General features: G+C 33.1%; 2 protein-coding genes across 2 annotated transcripts; one reads left to right on the top strand and one right to left on the bottom strand.

Moving 5' to 3' along the window:
* The first annotated feature begins 4,174 nt into the window (after positions 1 to 4,174).
* On the top strand, positions 4,175 to 11,007 carry LOC18050608 (beta-hexosaminidase 3). Its single transcript, XM_006448454.2, has 14 exons — positions 4,175 to 4,643; positions 5,060 to 5,134; positions 6,081 to 6,116; positions 6,212 to 6,323; positions 6,670 to 6,740; positions 6,936 to 7,066; positions 7,151 to 7,216; positions 7,513 to 7,613; positions 7,755 to 7,814; positions 8,604 to 8,637; positions 9,013 to 9,111; positions 9,191 to 9,250; positions 9,740 to 9,990; positions 10,185 to 11,007. The coding sequence occupies exons 1-14, from the start codon at positions 4,278 to 4,280 to the stop codon at positions 10,367 to 10,369; spliced, it is 1,647 nt and encodes a 548-aa protein (XP_006448517.1). The 5' UTR covers positions 4,175 to 4,277; the 3' UTR covers positions 10,370 to 11,007.
* A 1,361-nt stretch (positions 11,008 to 12,368) lies between these two features.
* On the bottom strand, positions 12,369 to 17,912 carry LOC18050607 (endoglucanase 12). The gene is made up of 5 exons (XM_006448453.2): positions 17,103 to 17,912; positions 15,025 to 15,332; positions 14,236 to 14,833; positions 13,981 to 14,153; positions 12,369 to 13,727 (listed from the first exon to the last, which is right to left on the bottom strand). The coding sequence occupies exons 1-5, from the start codon at positions 17,533 to 17,535 to the stop codon at positions 13,326 to 13,328; spliced, it is 1,914 nt and encodes a 637-aa protein (XP_006448516.1). The 5' UTR covers positions 17,536 to 17,912; the 3' UTR covers positions 12,369 to 13,325.
* Positions 17,913 to 21,002: the final 3,090 nt, after the last annotated feature.

Genomic DNA, 21,002 nt, shown 5'->3' with positions numbered 1-21,002 from the left:
TTTTTGTGCTATCACAGTTCTCCTGGCATAGGACTGGCTTTCTCTGGGCCATGTCTTTCCCAGGGAAGTCCACTAACACTTTGGCCCAAAATTCATTTTTCGACAGATGTAATAAGACACTGAAGACTTCTGATGCGAAGCAGCGATTGGCGAAGGTAACCATTTTCATTCGCAGAATGACAAAATATTGTTTCCCTTCTATTGTCAAACAATTAATTTTGTGAAAAAAAAAAACTCTCTAGGTTGCTTTTGATAGCCATATTATTTGATTTAGAACAGGTTTATCAATCATTCAGCGAATTAAGTGATTATTTGATGAGAATGACTATCTTAAACCTGTATTAAGTAATAACCTCTGACATTTTTGTTAAAAACTTGAAGTTCTTGGTTAAACCCCATAAATTTTCTTCTGTCTTCAATATATGATTTATTGTGTAGACGCACAAAAACTCAGGGTTCAAAACGAAAATTGTAGATGTTGTATTTCACAACAAAAAACTAGAATCTTCAACTTATATTGGGAAAGTTATACTTCACATGGACAACGTTGTAGACATATCCTTATTTAGCTATCTACTAATAAATTTAGGGGTCTAGTCATATGGTTTTCAAACAAATTTATTTAGTTAATTACGGAATGAAAGTTAGTGGCTAAAAAAAATCAATTTAGGCTTCATGTATCATATTATTTTGTTTAAATAAAAATAATATTAGGATTGCTGTTATTTATTAATGATCTCAATAGTTAAGTCTTAACTTAAATCTCAATTGTTATGTGTCATTTATTTATTAAATGATATAAAATTAATATTTTATTATCCAACAGATGAATGTCAAATTGGTCAAGGCACAATTATTAAAATCCTCAATATCACTTAAGATATGAATTTCACAGACTTCTTAAAGTATCACCAAAAGACTCACTTAATTTTATTTTTTAAATATTTATTTACTTATGTATGTGAGAAATTAGAAGAGTGAAAATATTAAGCTCTCACAAAAAATCTTCATATAGAAATAAGTTTATATTATTTTAATCAAATTATTTTTTCATTAAATTTAATTATCTTCCATTGTTCCAAAAATATAGTTATATTATTTCTCTCCATTTAATAATGATGATTTAAAAAATAATGTAATATTATTTGAAGAAGGAAATTTTATTTTTTAAAAAAATTAAAATGAGAGAGTAATAATTTTATTTAAAGAATATTATTTAAAAAACATTTTCAAACTTTCATCACGATTCATAAAATAAGACATGAAATTTTAATTTTGGAGGGGCTCTGAAGCTGCCGCATCGGCCCGCACAAGCACGTTGTCGTTTTCAGATCAAGTTGCCTTGAAAATTAAATATAAATAAATAAATAAATGCGAATCTCATATGGGATTGGGTAAGGATAGCAAATCCATTTAGCTCGGGCAGGTTGAGTGGCAATTTGGTAAAAGAACGGTTGCCCGCTTGGACATGGTGTTTGGCTGGCATTGTTTGGAGTCAAAGTTGTTCGTATAATTAAATTCAACATAGAAGATTCTCACAATCAATAAACACTAATCAATTGTATAATTTTATTATGAAAATTATCATTGCACCACTTTCCTTTTACTTTATATTCATTTAATTACCATAAAATTTTAACATATTTTTTACATCATTTTTTTTAAATTTGTATCGATTAATTATTTTTACACTAACACCGTTAAATAAAACGAAATGATAATTTTACCCCTAAATAAATTAAAAGATAATTTTATCTTATAAAAATTTTAAAAAATAAAAAATTATAATTATAAAAATACTTCTAAATTTAATAAAAAATAAATCCAAAATAACAACTCATTTGATTTTTATTAAATTTAGATTTTGCAAAATTTTAATAATTATTTCTATTAAAATAACTGAATTTATTTATTAAAAAATAAATTCCAAAATTTTAATAATTTAGGGGATTTTTATTAAATTCCAAAATTTTACAAATATTTTTATAATTATAATTTTTTTATTAAAATTATTTTTATTAAAAAATAAAAATTCTTATTTCTGGGTTTATTTCTTTATTAAATGTATGGGTATTTTTATAATTATAATTTTTATTTTCAAATTTTTATAAAATAAAATGATCTTTTAATTTATTTAGGAGTAAAATTATTATTTTTTAAATTATTTAACGGTGTTAGTGCAAAAGTTGTTAATTGATACAAATTTAGAAAGAAAGGTGGTGTAGAGAATATGTTAAAATTTTGTGGTGGTTAGATGAATGTAAGGCAAAAAAATGTGGTACAATGATAATTTTTCATTTTATTATTTCTAATTTTCATGTGACCATAAACATTTCTACATGATTTTTTTTATTTACATATTATTATATTTATGGATATTCTTAACTTATATTTAATAGTAGTGACAACTAAATAAAATTCACTATTGATTCACCCGATTCCCATTATTTTATTAATCAGTTTTACACTAAAAAAGTTGAATTGTAAATTATAAAAAATATAACTTAAGAAAATCCCATATTTATTATTTTTAAAAGTTGTTCACAGTGCTCCAAAATGGACTTTAATAAATATACTATTATAACTTATTTGGACCGATCCGAAATGGCATGAAGAAAAGAAAAAAAAAACATCACACTTCGAACGGCAAATCGCGTGTATAATATAATATATATATTTTTTTCAACACAACATCACATCTTAGGATCAAAGACTCAAAGTGTATTTTTTTTTTTTTTGATACATTGGAGCCTAATAAAACTAGGCTAAAACAGAACGGAAAATAGAGATCCCATATATATCATTACATAACCAATAACCAAGATCCTCGGGGGGAGTTTCAATGACATGAAGTCCAAGGGGTAAGGAACAAGCAAGTTTCGCCATAGAATCTGCAGCAAAATTGGCTGCCATAAAGAAACTGATGAATAGACAATAGCTCATTACCATAAAATATATAAAGACTCAAAGTGTATATTAACTCTTTGAAACATCCAACCATTGTTGCTACGTATTGCATAGTTTTCGGTCGCAAATTTGAAACGTTTATTAAAATTATTTATTTTTTTATTAAATTCATTTAAAAAATTTTGTTATTTGGATTTTAAAAAGTCCAATTTGCTTTTAAATTACAGTTTACAATTTTACCAAAATTGCATTTAAAACCATGCTGAGGCTATCCTTGATCCCCGCGTCAGCGACTTCATCCTTGAAGAAAAATTTAAAATATGCTCCAAGAAATTCAAAGAAGAAGTTTGTACGAAATCTTAAAGTAAGAGAAAAGGGAGAAGAAAAAAAAAAGAATAACAAAAATTCCTCACAGAATAATACATAAACAGCTGCTTTAGGGTTAGGTGTTGGTCAACAAGCAAATGCAAAAGCTTGAAAGGAATGACCCACTTTAGGTAAATTCCAAGTCTTATGAATGCAATTGAGTGACGTTTCATAACGTAGCAAATCCTTTTACTTTATGGTTGTAAAAATTTAATTTATATAAATTAACGTGACATAATTTATTTAATTAAAATTAATATTTTTTACTCATATATTTTAATTAAACTAATGAATTTATGTTACATTAAATTTATATAAAATAAATATACTTGAAATTTGAAACTATATGGTCACAATTTAATCCATTTCGCAATGCTAACTTTTTTAGTCCACTCCCGAATCCTTACCCAGTAACGTGTTTCATTACGATCAAAAATCAACGGTCCATATCGGTATCACTAAGTGGGGACCACGTCAAATGCTACTTTTCGGCGGGTTAATACACCACTTTGGCGGGAGATACCAACAAAAACAGAGAAATCACGCAATTGATTATATTTTAAATTTTAATGGTAAAAGAAAAAACTTTTAACTCAAATCATAAACCATGCACGTTACGTGGTCCCAAACATTAAACACATGCCCACTTTAAAAATCAACGGATAAGATTGATCAAACAATATTAGGTAGCTAAACAAAGTAAAATTATAGTTGATTAAATAAAAATTAAAAAAACAAGTCCAAAAATCGTTGTGTCTTTATTGAGAATAATTCATGAACTAACAATAATAACAATAAGTAAGTAAAATAACAACAAAGGGATGAGCCAAGCATTTATTGCCTTAAATTCGTAATCCCTATTCGCACGGCTCTTTCTACATTGCTTCAAGATTCTTTTCATTTTCCACTAATTATATATATAAATTAACAACTTTAATAATACAAACTGTACCTCTGCAACTGCATAAATGTGTAAGTTGTGACATAACATTCCTTGAAGCAAAATGTGGGTTTTGGGTGTTACGGAGAGGAGAGTAATGGGAGCTTTCTGGGTTTTGAATTTGGTGTTGTTTCTTGTTCAAGTGGTAGGGATAAAGGGTGCTCATGGTATTGGTGAACATGGGGTGAGGATATGGCCAATGCCGCTATCCGTGAGTCATGGCCATAAGAGTCTTTATGTGGGAAAGGATTTTAAGATAATGAGGCAGGGGGGCAAGTACAAAGATGCTTCTGGGATTTTGAAAGATGGGTTCTCAAGGTTTCTTGCTGTTGTTAAGGGGGCTCATGTTGTTGATGGTGATACGTCTAAGCTTGATCAATCCAGAGTTCTTCAGGGCTTGAGCGTTTTCATTTCATCTACGAAAGACGAGGTATTTGTTAATTTCATTGCTTGGTTTCTTCTTCATTATCTTTGATTACCCATTTGTCTTAGATTTCTTGTACAGTGAATCGAGATTCAATTTTGATTGTATGAAACCATAAGCTAACTCATTGCTTGTTTCTTCTCTGTTCCGTATAATGAGTTTTTTTATTTCTTTGTTAAATGATTTTGCTTTAAAATGCGAATAAGATTATTTATTTTTTTGGTGGGCTTTTAATTTCAGTTGGTTTTGACCTTTGCTTGTACAATATTTTTGTCTTTTCGTTACAGATTAATGTAGTTTTCTTCTGTGTTTGTGTCCATTAAATTAAAATGATCCTTGTTTTTTCATCTGATATAACGTTTGTTTACTTTACTAACAAAAACGTTTACATCATTGCTTGATAATTCTTGTGTCCTTTGCAGTTACAATATGGAATCGATGAGTCTTACAAGTTATTGGTCCCTTCACCTGATAAGCCAACTTATGCACATCTTGAGGTAGGCCTTACCGATCCTTTTCATACTTTTTGCCATTAATCAGGTGTAGCAATAAAAGAAAAGGAGAAATTTAAAAAAAAAAAAAGGAGACTTTAAGTTGACTCCTGTGACAAGAACACTGACCACAATTTGCAAAGCAAATATCTGAAATGCTTTCATTTTTCTATTCAAATATGGCTGTCACTAAGTGTCTTAACAATAGAGCCAAAAGGCTAATGTCCATGTTCAATTAAAAAAAAAATTGTCTACATGTTATGACCTAATTCTTTAAGGTAAATACCTTCAAGGAAATATAGTTTTAAATCTTATCCAGTTTAGGAGTTTGGAAGAGTACATCACTTAAGCACCAGAGCAATCACTTTGAACAACATAGGATTGTGTATTTGACATTGAAAGATTGTATAATCAATCTCTAGAGACAAAATGATCTTCTATTGATGTGATTTTGTTAACCGTGGAATGTACTTGACAGATTGTCTTCTGCTTTTTGCTGCATTTTCTTGGTAAATGCTCAAGTGAAGCTTGTAGACAATGCACTGCTTTTTCATATGAATGCAGTTAAATGTTCATGAACATTACGTCCTTTCTTGTGGTTTATTGGTTGCAACTATGTAGATTTTACCCTGTTCTTTCACGACACAAGAATAAGGCATTTGTTGATACCATTCTATGACGGGATTGTTAGAGAAACTGCTGCAGCTGTCAATCTTTACCATATATACACACAAACACACACACACACATCACCCAGCAAAAGCAGCCTTAATATAGTATGTCTGTGACATAGTTATTGGTGATTGCTTTATAATGGATGTGCATTATGTCTTATTATGCTTGATCTGGTATAAAATGAATATATTTTTTAGTTGGTCAGGATATCAGATTGTATTTGTTATTATTAATCGGTAAGTCTTTGATCAACTAAAATTTACTATGAACAATGCAGGCACAGACAGTTTATGGGGCTTTGCATGGTCTTCAGGTTAGGTGCTTTCATTTATGATAATGTCAATGATGCTTTGACATTCTAAACAAGTTTTGTAATTCTTAAAATATTCTTATTTGCATGTTCTGTAGACATTCAGCCAGCTATGCCAATTCAACTTCAGTTCCCGGGTAATAGAAATTCTGATGACTCCCTGGATCATAAATGATCAGCCAAGGTTTTCTTTTCGAGGGCTCTTAATTGGTGAGAAGCTTCTTAAACTGTCCTAATGACATGTCTGAGAAAATGTTATCTGTTTATAGGTCAATATTTATATTAAACCTCTTTAAGTCATCCAGTGTAATTAGGGTCGTGTTAAGATGTAGTTCTTCAAAGTATTTGCTATCAAACAACTTATCTTATGAATTAGTAAATGGGAATTGTATTGGGTTCACTTGACTGCATAAACGGCATGACCATTTGCTCCTGCTTGTTTTTCTCATCATAATTCTATGAAGAAGCCGAATATAGCTTCCTTCAAGTAGCTAGTGAATTTTTTTTTTTTTCAAACAAATATGACTTATCCGATTTCAATTGAAATTTTCTGCAGATACATCTCGACATTACCAACCATTGCCGATAATCAAGAATGTTATTGACTCTATGGCCTACGCAAAACTGGTATGTAATCTAGAACTGACAGAACTGGTATCGAGGATATATCTGATATTTCATCTGACAACAAATAATATTCTTGCTGGCATCAACTGACAATTGTGAGCATATTCTTGTGATTGGAGGAAGCAAGTAGTTTAGTAATAGATAACAGCTTTGGAAATTGGTCTCTGCACATTATTAGTTCTTGTTTTCATGCAGAATGTGTTGCACTGGCACATTGTGGATACACAATCTTTTCCTCTGGAGATACCTTCTTATCCAAAACTATGGGATGGTGCTTATTCGACTTCTGAAAGATATACAATGGCTGATGCAGCTGAAATTGTGAGGCATGTGCTCTGTGACTTGTTTGCGCCGCTTACTTTCTCCTTGTTTCTATATCTCTAACATATTGATTATCAACTTATGTGCAGTTATGCTCAGAAACGAGGAATTAATGTATTAGCTGAACTAGATGTGCCTGGGCATGCTCTCTCTTGGTAATAATGACAAATCCATTCTTACAACAGTATTTATCCTATGTCAGATGATATACTTTTTGTTCAAAAATTAATATAAGTAAGATCTGAGATAGTTGAATACTCTCAATGCACATGGGTTGAGCAAAAGAAAAAGAAGAATCTCGTCCCTAAGTTGCTGTTTGACTCATGTTTGGTTGTGTAATGTCTATTGCATCACTTTTTTAATATGGTTAATAACTTTTAACATGGTGTAGCGAAGAAAAGCTTTTACAGTGTCCTTGTATTAGGTTTTATGGGTAAGTTTTAATGTTTAGGGGCAAGGGCTATCCTTCTTTGTGGCCATCGAAGGACTGTCAGGAGCCGCTTGATGTCAGCAATGAATTCACATTTAAGGTGATAGATGGGATACTTTCAGGTAATATCACTTCTTCCTTTCCGAACACAGTTGCTTTATGTTATAACAATATTAATTTTTTTCTCTCTAAATTAATATGCTTAAACTCAAATGAAAAGTGGGAATCAACAATCTAACATTACCGAAACTTTTGTTTCTCAGATTTCAGCAAAGTCTTTAAATATAAGTTTGTTCATTTGGGAGGTGATGAAGTTAATACAAGTAAGTTCTTTATTGTAATTCACTCTTGCAATATTGGTATTGTTATTATCTGTAGTACCATGTATAATTTCAGTTCAATGCTTCTTCAATTTGCTGATTTTTTAAGATAACACGAAGGATAAAAATTAAAAAGGACAAGGTATGAAATGTGGCAATTTGAGAAGGTGCAGTGTGACGAAGGATAATTTGAGATTGAATAGTATATTCAGACATTTTAATCATCTTAAAAATTTTGGTCCTGCCATGAAGTGCAAAGTTCAACAATCCAATTCTTGTAATCTTTTAATACAATAAAATGAAAGAAAAAGAAACTTTGAAAAATCCCTTATAAATTTTTTTTTCCTGTATTGATATTTATCAAGTTTACTAATTAGGTGAATGATTTGGTTGATTTTCCATGTTCCTTAAATATGTGTCATTTTGTTAGTATCCAGTCTAATGTTCTCTATTTAATGGAGTTGATATCTGTCAGTTTACATTGTTCTTGTCTGCAGAGATTGATTCATTCGACTGAACATATTAGTGCAGTACCTTTAATTATAGAACCCAGTTCTAGCATTATGAATAGCGCATAATACAACATTATGTTCATGACCTTGATTGCGGATATTGTTGTTTTACTGCAGCAGAAATGCTATTCATATCCTGCTTTGATTAATTTCTCTTTTTGTAAGATGTTATTGTTCTTGCTATGTAAATGATTTGCTTATTTCATTGACTTTTGTAATAATTGACCAAATATGATAATGTTTTATTGATAATTTATTGTTTTTTCATCATTTCGTTCAGGTTGCTGGACATTGACTCCTCATGTATCAAAATGGTAATAACCTTAAGATCTTGTCCTACTATGTCGTAACAACCTTAGCTGCAAGGAACGTCTTAAAAACAAATCCATCTGGTTTTGGATTTTAAGTTCGTGTTTATCACAATTTTTGTGCTGAAAATTTGATTATAGATGGTGGTTATTTTCAGATATGTAGGTTTAACTGATCTTCTATTGGGTACTTGGTTGTCAATTTGTCATAGGCACACTCGTTCTTCATAATTCCCTTAATTTGGGATAGTTTATTGTATATTCTGGACTTTGATGTTTCTTATTTTGTTTTATTCAGATTAGGTTGGACTTTATTTGGAACTCTAGTCATAGCCTAACATACAATAGACTTACTAGATTCTTAACTGCTGCAATGTGCAGGTTAAAAGAGCATTCTATGAATGAATCTCAAGCTTATCAGTACTTTGTGTTGCAAGCCCAGAAAATAGCTCTTTCGCATGGATACGAAATTGTAAACTGGTATGGATTTTATGAATGATGATTATAGTCAATCGTGTGGTTTTTATGTTTTTCCAATCATGGAGATGAAATATGTCAGGGAAGAGACCTTCAACAACTTTGGCAATAAATTGAGCCCAAAAACAGTGGTTCACAACTGGTATGTTCTTCTCGATCTTTTTCTAACCTGACAAAGAATACTCATGTCATATAAACTCCAGTATTCCTTGTTGTCGATAAAATGTTCAGAAAAAGTACCAAGATTCTGGTTGAACCTTGTGGTAGCATTGCTTTTACAAAGAATTGTATCCAATCTATGGTGTTTGCTTGCACTTAAGAGCAACCTCTCTCTACCAACCCTTCGCAGAGAGGCTTAAAATTATAAACTTAGTTTAAAAATGTTGTCCACTTTTGTGACTAAATATTTAACTCTTAAAAATTTCACTAGATGTACAAAAACATCATAAATTTTTTGTTCACTAATGGTCCATGGGTAATTATTCCAGATATGATTGATAAATTTGATTTGCTAGTGTTTTCTTTTCATGGAATGTAAATCTCATTTGCAAATTATGAACTTGAAATCAAATATTTCATAGATCACAAAATGGTGTTCAGAAAGATTAATTTCTGCTTAAAATTTGCATAGGCTTGGTGGTGGTGTTGCTCAGAGAGTTGTTGCAGCTGGATTAAGGTGCATTGTAAGCAACCAGGATAAGTGGTATTTGGACCACTTGGATACCACGTGGGAACAATTCTATATGAACGAACCACTTACAAATATCACAAAATCCGAGCAGCAGAAATTAGTTATAGGTGGTGAAGTATGCATGTGGGGTGAAACAGTTGATGCATCGGATATTCAGCAAACCATATGGCCACGAGCTGCAGCAGCTGCAGGTACTTGTTTATTAGGTCAATGATAATATCCATTGGCTCAAGAGCATTGTTTTGGCAATCGCCGTGTTTTATTTCTTCAAACAAGTATTAGAAAAGCTTTTATTAGGATGATCATGAAACTGTTGCATTGATATCGTCTTTTTTTATCATCTGCTAACAAAATTCTTCTCTTGTCTATTTTACTTCTCTCCCAGAGCGGTTATGGACCCCATATGACAAGCTGGCAAAGGAGGCAAAGCAAGTTACCGGAAGGCTGGCACATTTCAGGTGTTTGCTGAATCAAAGAGGAATTGCGGCTGCTCCATTAGCTGCCGACACTCCATTAACTCAACCAGGCCGCTCTGCTCCCCTAGAGCCTGGTTCTTGCTATTTGCAATGATAGCTGAATCATATCTGCAAATTTTAATGCATAAAAAGGAAACTGATCCAAAACCGCTCCCATCTTTTATGGCCTTCACTGATGAAACTGTTAATTTGGGGAGGAAAACAAATATAAAGACAAATTTGGTCTTACGGAATCTGAAATAGGTCCCATCTTCTGGTAATTGTCTTCACTAATGAATGCGCCTTTCGATCCTTATGATTGAAATTGGTGAGAGAATATAGTATCTGTCCCTTCTTTTTACCCCTCAAAAGAGAATTTCCATTGATACAGATGATGACCCCGAAGCAACCAGAAAAAGAGAACATGGTGACTGACGTGTAGAGGAAAATTTTCGGAAAGTTTCTGGGTTTGAGTACTGAAACTGTCTGCCTGAGACCTTGTTGCCTCTGATCTGAATACTAGTAATATACATGCAACCAGTAATTAATCACAACAAATAGGCTCGGGATTGAGGTGTTGTACCTTAAGGATTAGGATTTGCCGATTAACTCACCCCGAATCTGACCCACCACCCCGCTATCACATTCAAAGGCCTCGATTCTCCAAGTTCCAACCACTACCGCTCAGTTTTCCGGTCAAGTTACATCGGAAGCTGTTTCACGGTTTAATTACGATTTTGCCATTCTTCTATTCATTATTTCTTGTTTGATTTTTTTTTTAAAAAAAAAAAAAGAAAGAAAAAGAGAAGGAAGTAAAAGTAGTGAATTTTAAAAAGATTATCATTTATAATCGTATGACAAAGCGATTTTGGATGCAGTGAAACGATCATTTAAGGCGTTAAGATGTTCAAATGGGAGAATTACAAGAATCCTTATTAGACCTTGGACTTGGCCATAGGCAAACCTATCATCGAGATAAAATAATTGAATTAGGTGCCTAAAATTAGGCATGAAGAGATTTAAAATGAGCACCATCTTTCAAAAGAAAAGATATAATCTGTTCTTGATTTAAATTTTATATCTAATTATATGATTGAAATTGTGCAAGAAACTGAACTTGAAGAGACATCAATTGTTATTGAGGGTGATATATGATTGACATTGAAGACTCGGAATTATTAGCAAAGACAGTCCATATAGTTCTATCTACTCCCACTAAGGACAAGAAATTTGTCCTTAAATAAGAAATAGCTGAAAATGTGAAATTAAATAAAGAGAGTTTTGAATAAATTTTAAAGAAACGCCAAAGTCATTTTAGCATTGTTTATTCACAAAACCGAAACTTATATTATTACATTTAATTATATTAAGTACATACCTATGGGCACTTTTCGAGTTTTAAGAAAAGTTGATATAAAGTATTATTATTCGAATTGTAATATTAAGTACTCCTTCACTTCCAGTTTTATGTTTCAGATAGTCTTTTGTTTTTAGTTAACTCTAGGATGAATGATTTTTATTTTTATTTTTGAAGAATAGGAGATTGAGGTAGGAAGCATATATAGTAAAATATATCACAAATTACGTATTTAAAACTAATTAGTCTTTTATATTTTATTAAGATTTATCTTGTTTTAATAAGCTTATTTGAGTTATATTTATAGCTGTAGTATAGTTTAGTTAGGATTTTAGGTTAAGATTTATTAAAACAAGATAACTCAAATAACACTCCTAACTAAACTATTTGAAACATAAAACTTGCAATGAAGGAGTACTTAATATTACAATTCGAATAATAATACTTTATATCAATTTTCAGCTATTTCTTATTTAAGGACAATTTTCTTGTCCTTAAGTGGGAGTAGATAGAACTATATGGGCTGTCTTTGCTAATAATTCTGAGTCTTCAATGTCAATCATATCATCCTCGATAAATTCTCAAAAACTTCTAATAGTTCCGTTACACGATGTTGTGATCGCTGGAACTGTTATATAGCTGCTTTGTCATACGAGAAACATTTTCTTCCAAAATCGCTTTGTTGGTTTTTATCTTTTAAAATTCACTACTTCTTTCACTTTCTTATCTTTTTCTTTCTTTCTTTTTTTTTTTTTAAAAAAAAAAAATCAAACAAGAAGTAATGGATAGAAGAATGGCAAAATCGTAATTATACATGGAAACAGCTTCCGATGTAACTTGACCAGAAAACTGAGCGGTAGTGGTTGGAACTCAGAGAATCGAGGCCTTTGAATGCGATAGCGGCGTGGTGTGTCAGATTCGGGGTGAGTTAATCGGCAAATTGAAACAAAGCGGCGGCAGAGAGGCTAATGGCGGTTACGACGAACGGAGGAGTGGATTACGGCGGTGATTGTACAGAAAGATAGAATTGATGAAGGTAAGTAATTTGGTTGAGGAGGTGGATGGATCAAGGCAGGAAGTGGCAAATCTACGGTGGTGGTTAGGCGGTTAGCTGCTGTTTTGGTGGATATATGGTGGGAACGGTGGCCTATTGGTGATGTTGATGGCTGGGTTGTGGTTGGTGGATTATACTTTTTTTCATTACAAAACCAATAAATTAGAAAAAGATGGATTGGGTTTCTCTATTCTGAAATTAGCTGCCTGAGTGAGACACCTCTTCTGACCTCAATATTAAGGAATACATATATATTTTCATTTCACACACCCTATCCTCGCCCCGCCCCTGCACAAACCCAGATTAAAGCTTCCCCTCGAAGATTGGTGTAAAGCGAATCGATCTTTTGATCTCTTACTTCTGTTGGAAGGGCCAAATCAATTATGCTATACTGCGTACAAGATACAAAGACTGCTTGCGAGAATTTTGTTTACCGTAAAGCACAACAATAAAGTTGCCTGCTGAATGCACACAAGCGAATATAAAGATAATGCATGTATATATGAGAAACACCCCTCTTGTCTCAGAAGAATGAATATATGTGGTTGTTTGTACAAACAAGGAAAAAATGAAAAATAAAAAAATCTAAGCTGTAGGGAAGAGAGAGTGTAGTGAAGCTCTAGACATCAATACCCAGTTTGTTGTAGCAGCTGTCTTGGTTCAAGGCTTCCATTGCGGTGGGGGTGGAGGGCTCTGTGGGTAGAGCGGTGGAATTGCTGAAAACATGGTATTCTTGTCAATGCCAATGCCAGCGCTGGTTGTCAATGATGCAAGTGCAGCAACCAGTCCTGCGTTCCCAGCTAAAGTCGGCTCTGTGTAGTTATGATTGGTTCTTACATCATGGAATTTGTCAAACCGATCAGGCCCTGCGACCATGGCTCCTGTAATGTTGTGAGGGTTGGGTTTCGGGTTGTTAGACCATTTCCATCCTCCTTTGCATGAATACTTTTTGCCATCACTGGGTATTGAGGCACCGCGGTGATGCACATGTCTGGGGAACTTCTTGCCATATCCCACCACATAGCTCATTTTCGTGGGGTTCTTCCCAAGAATGTAGTCAATCTGTGCAGTGAATACAAAACAAGCATGATTTTTTCAAGAACTAATTTAATTGTCACTCTGGAAGCAAGTTCGGAGAATGAATTTGATTTCGATTTAATGGTACCCATTTTGATTCTGCCCTACTAGCATATGAATATAAAAACCTTGTGAAGCAAGAAATCCCAACAAATCCTACTGAGAAAATTGAAATGTTGGCTGCTTTTCCCAGAATGTGTAATTCTTAAACCAAATATAAGAACAGAGAAGAGGATACCTGGGATGTTGAGAAACTCCGAAGCTTAGCTAATGTAATGAAGTTGGGACCACAAGTGAACCCTGGAGCTCCAGAGGCATTCAAGTAATCAACATAGAGTGATGCTAAGAAAGCCGCGTTAGCCACATATTGTAGAGGTTGTGGCTTTCCCTGGTTCAGTTGGACCATTCCCCCTAAAGCAATTCAATCAAAAATCACATAATTAGTCATAATTATATAATCAACTGTGTTTCAGGTTTTTGAGCGGATGTATACCTCGGGTCCAGTTGAAGACATGAAATTGTTCAAGATAAGAACACATAGTGAGACTAGTTGTATTGTGATACATCCGCAGCATATCCTCGTAAGGGTAACCTGGACTCAAAAAAATCCTGAATCTCGTCAACAAGAGCATGGCTGCTGGTAACTTGTTGTCCCAGCTGAGCACACTCTTTTCAGGAATCCTATAAAATGCCTTGGAATTCTTAGGTAATCCTGAATTTGTTGCCAGTGAAAGATAGGAAACATTTCCTGTGGCATAATACAACCAGGCAGCACCCCACATATATTCATCAAAGTATCCACTGGAGTTGTAATATGGTTCAATGAAAGGATTCCCACGACAATATGGTCTTCTTTTGCCACCCTCCCTTGCGAAATCAAAGACTGTTTTTGCACCTTTGACGAGCTTTCTGGAGTAAGCAGTGTTGTCTTTAAATACTATTGAGGCTGCTGCTAGTGCTGCTGCCATTTCACCAGCAAGATCAGGCCCTGCATTTATGGTTTGAACTGGTCTAGGATAATCCATATCTTCTGGTCTCTGCCAACAGTTATGGTCATTTGGTTCTGAGGTGCCATTTTGAGACCCACCAACCTACAAGTTGCACACTTCACTTGTCACAAAAACTTTTACTTTTGTCTATATGTACATATACAAAGAAAGAAATGATTTAATGAGAAACTGCACGTGTGGCACAATTATTTAATATCTCGGAAAATAGTAGTTCGACCAATCAATATTACGGGGTAGTATGGCTCATCAAAACTTGAGCAACGTCTGCTTACCTGAGCATAGATTTTGTCGATCTTGGTGGCAGAGGAATTGAAGGTGAGGAGCAAATAATCAGTGCCCCATTTGATGAGGTCTCGCATATGGTCGTATTCGCCAATGGATTGATATTTGTGATTGTATTCAATGAGACTCCAACTGAGCATAGTCATAGCAAACGACATTGGAAAATGGAATTTCGTGTTGTCTCCAGCGTCATAATATCCTCCAACTAGACCTCCCTTCACATCTGTTGTTGAGTTACCATCACTCAATCCTGAGTTTCCTCTCCATGGAATCCCATTGTTCTTTGGCAATTTCCCAGCTGCAACCAACCAGCAATATTTTGATTATTTATTTATTTATTGATGGCCGTATTTCATCTACATAAACACATGGAATTGTACTTCAAATATTACCAAAGGTCTATTCTATAACAATTAATTTTTTAAAATAAAAATGTGAACTGAATTGTTTTCGACCGAATGAAACATGCAAACATATACTATCCTCTGGGGTTTTTAATTCAGCCAAACATTAAAATTTAGAATTAAAAGGAGAGGCATAACTAGATTTCTCAAAAAAACAAAAAGGAATTATTTTAATGGGTACCCCTAATCTTTGGCATAATATTAACCATACTCTCCAAGTTTTGAAATGTGGCTAAACAATAATTTTTAAAAATATTAACATAATTTTGAAAAATGGGACATTGAAATTAAAAAGAAAATGAACAGCTACACATTTTCTAAAGGAAACCAAAACAGAATGAGTTATATTAATGGCAATGCAAACAATTATTAGAAATAAGCTTAATCATTGTAAAGGCGATACGACTATTTTTAATTAATTACAAAGAAAACTAGACTTTTAAAAAAAATTATATAAATAAATTTTTTTCTTATTTTCTTTCTACTCATAATTATTTCTCTTTTTTCTTTTGGCCAAATATCTACTAACTACTTAATGTTTTGTATTTTATAAAAAAAAGCCAAAATTTTTTTCTGCTGCAATTATCCTTCTAAAGTTTACAAAATGTATGACTTTTTCATTCTTTAACATAATATTGACAAAATAACTATTCTGTCCTTGAATGTAACCAAAAAAAAAAATCAATTCTAGCTAAATAACAAAAAAAAAATTAATTTTGACACTGTAGGTACCAACTAGAAAATTAGTCATATAAACTCATCAAATCTATTAATTTAAAGATATAAAATCACAAAAATAGGTATCCTAATTAATTTGTTACTCATTTATAACATAAATCAAGAACTCAAGCTCATAGTAGTGCATAAGTTTAAATTTTTGATGTTTTATGACCAATTTTATGAAGAGAAATCCCTAAAATGACCTACCCAATTCCAAAACCAGGCCAAACTCGAGGGGCATGAATAAAAGAAAATAAATTATCAATCCACGTGTGAAAGTGAGTTTTCGATATGTAAAAGATCCATTGACAAATTCCAAACCGATTGGCGATATCCGAAGACGTGGTGGCACATCTCGCTTTCGATATTTATGGTTCATAAATTCAAGGGTAAGCATCACAATCTCGACAACTGATAAATCTTTTTAAAAGAAATCTTTAATATTTCTCGTACAATTGCCAATTCTAAAAGGGAGACGACTTTTACGGTCGATATGGGAATTTTGAAACAGGATACAACTACTAGGAAGCGGCCAAAAAGGAACCCCACGCGGAATTTTATTCTGCATCCCATGAACAACAGTCAGTCAGGTCAGCCGCGTAAATCAAGCATCTGGGAGGCTGTTTGGTCTCATTTTCCCATCATCATTTTCCGTTTTTAAAGAACAAAAACGATTCTTAAAAAAAAAAAAAAAAAGAGGGAAAAAGAACTGGTTTGTCATTATATTTTACGATAAGAAATTCATGGAAATTAAAAATTAAAAACACGAGAACACTCTGCAGTTTTTTGGCCTCGTCTCGCACTACTTTTAGCTGGAGGTGTTTTAAAATTCTAAAACACTGAAATCGTGATTTTTGTTTCCGGAAAGAGATTATAATTGATATCAAACATACATGATACAACAAGTGGAGGAGCTAAAGAATTAGGGAAGGACGTTGACTTACATTTCTGGGCATTGAAGAAGAGGAGAGCCTTGTGAAGGGCGTGAGTGTAATCATCCGGAGATGGAGGAGCCGACTTGTGCTTGGGCAACGACTTGGCGATGATTACGGGGAGTCCAATCACCAGGAAAGCGATAAGAAATGACGCAACCGTCCATTTCAAGGCCTTGTGGCTGACGACGATGCAACCAAGATCGACATACCTGTTCTTCTTGTTAGTTTCCTTAGGCCCCAGCAACCAGCTCTGCTGCGTCTCGTCCAAGTGATGAAACCGTTGCGAGTGCAGCGCCGCTCTGTCCCAGTCGTCCGTGCTGCTGCTGCTGTGGTTGTTGTTGTTGTTGTTACTCCTGTTGTGATTACTGTCAGCAAAACCTTCTGCTATTGAGTTGCTGTTAACGATCTCCAATGATCCTCCCCAGTGATTCCCTCCATGCATTTTCACAAATGCGATCCAGAAGACAGTCTGTTAATTAACTTGTTTGTTGGTTCATGTATTTGTAGCTCTAGAGGCTGGGAGGATGAAGGGTTGACTCGATTAAATATGGAACAGACGTTTGATTATTTATTTATTTATTTATCAATTTTTGTATATAGTTTTTGTTTTCATGGAATTGACAAAGCTTCGTTTATTGGTTTTGTGAATGGAGGGTTTGATGGTTTAATTGGTAAAACTGAAAGCTACAACTGGTGATGGAGATTGCTGAATGAATATGTGGGTAGTTTTGGAATTTCAAGTCAATCGCTAGTGAAAACCCATTACTTTTGTTGTGGCATACATATGCCAACGCGTTCCACTCTTTCCATTTTTCAACATTTCCCAGTTTCCACGCTATAGACTGGGGGAGATGACTCAATTATCTAATTATCTCTTGCCCAAAAAAAAAAAACAAACCATTAACTGCTACTGCACGCTGGCACAGGCATCATCTACTGCTTCTAGGGATGGCAATGGGGAGGGGAGGGGAGGGGAGGGGAGGGGACCAATCTCCTCGTATTTATCCTTAGATATTTTGTGTATGTCTCCGTCCTCTCTCCATTTCCGTCAAAATTATTTAAGCGAATCATCATCCCCTCCCCGAATAATAACAAGGGATCCCCGAATAACTAATACATTTTTTTTTTATTTTGAGTTAATCATATTAAAATAAAAAAATTCAAATAAAAGTAAAGTTCGAAATATAAATTACATTAATATTCATTACAAAAGTCACATACATTAAATTAGTAAGTAACGCAACATGCAAGAGATACAAACTATCATGAACAAATTAATAGGCTAATACAAAATTGTTACATATAAAATCAAATTTATATTCAAAATTAACTTTTCAATGGTGGTGTGGGCACTTTATAAATGTGAATTATTCCCTTTACAACACAATAGTTCAAGTCGAAGCAAATCAAGAGCAAATATTATATTAGATTAGATATTAAAATTGTGATTTGTTGTGGGCAATTATAACATCTAAAAATAAATAAAAAATAGATTTAAGATAAATAAAAAAATAGATTTAAGTTTAAAATATTTCATGAATATTAAAATTAAAACAAAAGTTTTTGGCTAATAGAATCTGTCCGGTCTTTTTAATGTCCTAAATAAAAATTTAGGACTTTAATTAGTTAATTAGGCCTAAAAGTTTAATAATATAAATATTTTGATATTTTTTACTTGTACCAATACTTATAATTTTATAATTCAAATTTTATTATTTATTTACTAGTAATTTTAAAAATTAAAAATTAAAATGGGGAAATGGGTAGGGGATGGAGATTCCACCTCATCCCGATCCCCTCCCCAAATAAGAAATTGGGTAAAAAAATTTCCATGTCCCTTCCCCGAATAAGAAATTGGGTATGAAATTATCCTCATACATTCTCTGAATGAGGAAAATCCCCGAGGATACCCGTCCCCATGGGAATTTTTGTCATCCCTAACTACTTCTCTCAAACCAACAAGTGCGTACATCAGCAGACATATGATTATTCTAACTTAACTAAGGTTTTGGGTTCGAGACTTAGGAATATTTGTTGATACAATTTTTCTGCCCTAATGGTACTACTCAACTCAAATATGAATTAGTTGTGGTCCAATATAATTTTCGAATACCAAATAGTTTAATACATAAAAAAAAATCTCCTACTTTTCCTAAATTCCACTAAGAAAATTTAGGGAGTTTAAATATTCAAGTTGCCCGTAATTAATAGAGCAATAATCTAAATGAGTTATCGATCTCTAATTACTGGTGTGTGTTAATAATAAAATAAATAAATAAGTGTAATTATCCTTTTATGATTTGATGAAGTATTATCCTTAATAAATTTTATGATTTGAAGTTATCAGAATCATAAAAAGAATAATCTTTTAGCACTTCTCTTTTATTATTTACACGAAGTTAAGGCCTATTCTCTACCATTCTGTTTAAAATAATAATCATTTAGGAAATTCAAATAGAAGAGTATCATCAATGCATGGGATCAAATCACATCCTACCTGCCGTAAATTTATTAACCATAATTTCATTTGTGGCTGTGTTAGTTAAATTCTGCTGCCAAATATATTCTGTGGGTATAGTATTTTATTAATTAATATGTGCTGCCAAAAGAAGCTGCCCAGCAATGGCCAAGTCCAAACTCTGAAACTCTTAACTGCACCAAGCTCGTAATTGGAGATATCAGGAGCAGGCCGAAGCCGGGTAGGGCAGGCACCTTATTATCGCGTGTATAATTTAATTTCAGAGAATGTTTGTGTTCACAATCACATACTCCCTACAAAGCCAAACAAATTAATTCATTAGTCAAAAGATAATTAAATTAATCAACAGTTTGCGTGATGCACGCGTGGAGAATGAAGTTGCTCGCTTGCTTGCCACAACTGTCTCCACCTGGCAGCAATACAGAGTCAAAATTTAAACCCTTATTTGCATTTTGGTTGGCATCAAAATTCATATAGATATGGCTATTCATCGAAAGGGTAATCCTGTCATTTAAGCTGGTGCAGGAGGAGGAGTGTCAATTCATCAAAGTCAAATCTGCGAAGCAATTAGGTGTTGTGCATCAATAAAAGATTAAAAGTCAGCAGCTGTAGCACGATTCTTGCAATTAGAAAATTGAGACGACAACCTATATGTATGTATGTATGTGTGTGTATGTATATGTATGTGTTTGAAAATTCAAGATTTGAGTGCATTTGGACTCATCGTGGAAATAGGTGAAGTTGGAGCCGCACAATAAAGAAGACTGATCCAATGATCCCTTTCCACAAAAGTTGGTTTGTTTAGAAATAAGTAGTGTGAACTAAGAACTCATTTTTATGATTATTGATCTAGGGCCAGTGTTCAGGCCCATCCTACTTAGCACCTCTGAACTCTTGTCCAATTCGTATTTCATTAGGCTAATGCTAAGTTACATGCATGTAGCTTACACCCCTCTCACATGAATAGTGAATGATGTGGGTCCACTCACTATTCATGTGAGAGGATTGTAAGCTACATGCATGTAACTTAGAGGGATCCATTTCATTATCATTTTCTAGCTAAGCTTGGATTAAGAGGAAATTAAGGATCAAAATACGAAACCAATCAATTTATGCTGCGTTTACTTTTTGGATTGGAGTGGGAATCCTGAAGAGTGAGAATTCTTGGATTAGGAGTGTGGAGTGGGAGTGGGAGTAGGGTGTTTACTTAGACTAAATGAAAGTATGGATTGTCAATCAGAATCCTAATTATTTGTTTACTTTGTATTGGATTGGGAGTAAATTATTTTAAATTACAAATTTATCCTTATGTACAGAATTATAATTTGTAATTAAAAAATTAATAAAAAATATTTGGAAAATAAAATAAATATTTTATTATATTTCTAAATTAATAATAATTACTAATATTCTTAATTATGTAAATCATA

The sequence above is a fragment of the Citrus clementina genome, unplaced genomic scaffold, assembly GCF_000493195.1.
Source record: "Citrus clementina cultivar Clemenules unplaced genomic scaffold, Citrus_clementina_v1.0 scaffold_2, whole genome shotgun sequence".
In the NCBI taxonomy this organism is placed as follows: Eukaryota; Viridiplantae; Streptophyta; class Magnoliopsida; order Sapindales; family Rutaceae; genus Citrus; species Citrus x clementina.
This window is presented reverse-complemented; position numbering and strand designations above follow the sequence as displayed.